The 2,057-nt window shown below is 35.8% G+C and overlaps 1 protein-coding gene across 1 annotated transcript; it reads left to right on the top strand.

Moving 5' to 3' along the window:
* Positions 1-1,071: 1,071 nt before the first annotated feature.
* Positions 1,072-2,020, top strand: LOC108768220 (uncharacterized). Its single transcript, XM_018518580.1, has 3 exons — positions 1,072-1,213; positions 1,533-1,668; positions 1,797-2,020. The coding sequence occupies exons 1-3, from the start codon at positions 1,097-1,099 to the stop codon at positions 1,919-1,921; spliced, it is 378 nt and encodes a 125-aa protein (XP_018374082.1). The 5' UTR covers positions 1,072-1,096; the 3' UTR covers positions 1,922-2,020.
* The last annotated feature ends 37 nt before the right edge of the window (positions 2,021-2,057 follow it).

Genomic DNA, 2,057 nt, shown 5'->3' with positions numbered 1-2,057 from the left:
ATTTCTCACTTTTACAGTCAGATTAGGTTAATATACAACAGCTTTAATGTGCACTGAGTGCGTACCGGTTCTGCCAATGAAAAACGCTATAACTTTTGCCCAATCGAAAACGCTATTATAGCGTATTCGATTACTGACTCGACCCGACTCCGAGTCAACAGTCTGTTCTTTTTAGCTGCATTTCTTATACGTAATTTAGCTCTTCTTTTGCAGCTAAACAGAACAGACTATTGACTCGGAGTCGGGTCGAGTCAGTAAATCGAATACGCTATTAGTTTAACGGCGGAATGGAGAGAGAGCAAGGAATTAAGAAAAGGAACAAGAGAGTGAGAAAAGGAGTAAAAATGGCGGATGCGAATACTCACGTTTATAGTGCTTTATTTTTATTTCAAGCAGAGAGAAAAACCTAAAGCTGGAAACACAATAAACACAGGCAATAGGCACAGGCAATAACGAACCGTCCAATCAGAGCTTTGGGGTATAAGTTCGATATTATATCCCAGAGCTCTGATTGGACGGCTCATTATTCCCTGTTGCCTGTGCCTATTGCCTGTGTCTGTTGTTTCCAGCTTAATAAAGCGGGGAGCACAGACTCTTGCATAACGCATAACACATGAGGCATAAGAAATTTAACCAACCAGAGTTCTCTATTACATGGAAGGGAAAGAAACGGAGAACTTCGATTGGTACATATTCTTATGCATTACGTGTTATACGTTATGCAAGAATCTGTGCTCCCCGCTTTAAGCGACACAGACTTTTGCGTAATGCATAAAGGTAAATTTTCACGAGCTGCTCTAACCGACTATTTTAGCGACAAAAAGGATCACGTGATCATAATGGACATTTGATATTAGTCAATTTTGACCACGTGATACTTTTTGTCCCTGAAACAGCCGGTTTGAGTAGCCAGTGAAAATTTACCTTTAGGCCATAGTGCATAAGCGAATCAACCAATCAGAGTCCCTTATGTCCATCCCCACTTCTCGTTCTGTAGATCTTGCATAGCGCATAAAGCATAAAGGTACAATTTCATGAGATGCTAAAAAGCAGCGTCAGTGTGGTCACGTGATCTCAATTTAGACGCTAGCATGTGATGCTGAAAGTAGGATTTAACTCAATTTCTAGCGTCACACATGTGACGAGTTCGGTTGTGATCATTGTAATCAAAATAGATCGAGACACTACAAATATAATGGAATTTGGAGATGAGGTATTTCTTTTTATAATGAAACTACAATAAAAAATGAGTTTTGTTTTAGTTATGAGTATATAACCTTTTTCGTCAAGATTTCGTACTAAATAAACTTTGCTAGATGTCATGTTTCGTATATATAACATTTCTTTTTAAATAATTAAGTTACTTGTTTTACTAATTCATTGTTTATTCCAAAGTTATTTAATTTTTCATTATAAAATACAAAAATTGGATTTAATATGCAGAATATATATACCTCTTCATAAATTTGAACGTTAAAATATTATTGCATATTAACATTTTAATATATGTATATTATTATTTATGTTTATAGAATTACGAATTTGTCCAAATATGTGGAGTGTGCGAGCAGATATGTAATGAACCAAACATAAAAGATCATGATTGTTTACATGGATACAGTTCTTATATTGTTGATCCTACAACATTGTATTTTTATCCATTAGCAGGTACGTATAGATGTATGATAAATTTATATGATAAATATATGATAAATTTATGTGATAAATATATGATAAATTTTATTTTGTTCATATATTTATTAATATAAAATATTAATTTTCTTGTTATTATATAGATCAGGGCTCGGCACGAAATGCACATTTCGGCCGATTTTTGAGTCGGCTACGCCTCCCGCTATCCCCCTCATCGCACCGCCCCGCGCGCAATCCAAATGCCGCTCAACGCTTAGGAATGTACTAAGGCGCTCGTAGATGTAAGGGACATTCATTCGGGGCAATCGACACGTTGTAATCTTTATTTTAAAAAAAAGGTAAAAAAAGCGCTAAGCGTTGGTGAAACTGGCCCAAATGGTGCTTCTCGTAAAGAATCACCATTT

This window comes from Trachymyrmex cornetzi, unplaced genomic scaffold (genome assembly GCF_001594075.2).
Source record: "Trachymyrmex cornetzi isolate Tcor2-1 unplaced genomic scaffold, Tcor1.1 scaffold1217, whole genome shotgun sequence".
Lineage (NCBI taxonomy): Eukaryota > Metazoa > Arthropoda > Insecta > Hymenoptera > Formicidae > Trachymyrmex > Trachymyrmex cornetzi.
Note: the sequence above shows the minus strand (reverse complement) of the source record. Positions and strands in the feature narration are given on the sequence as shown.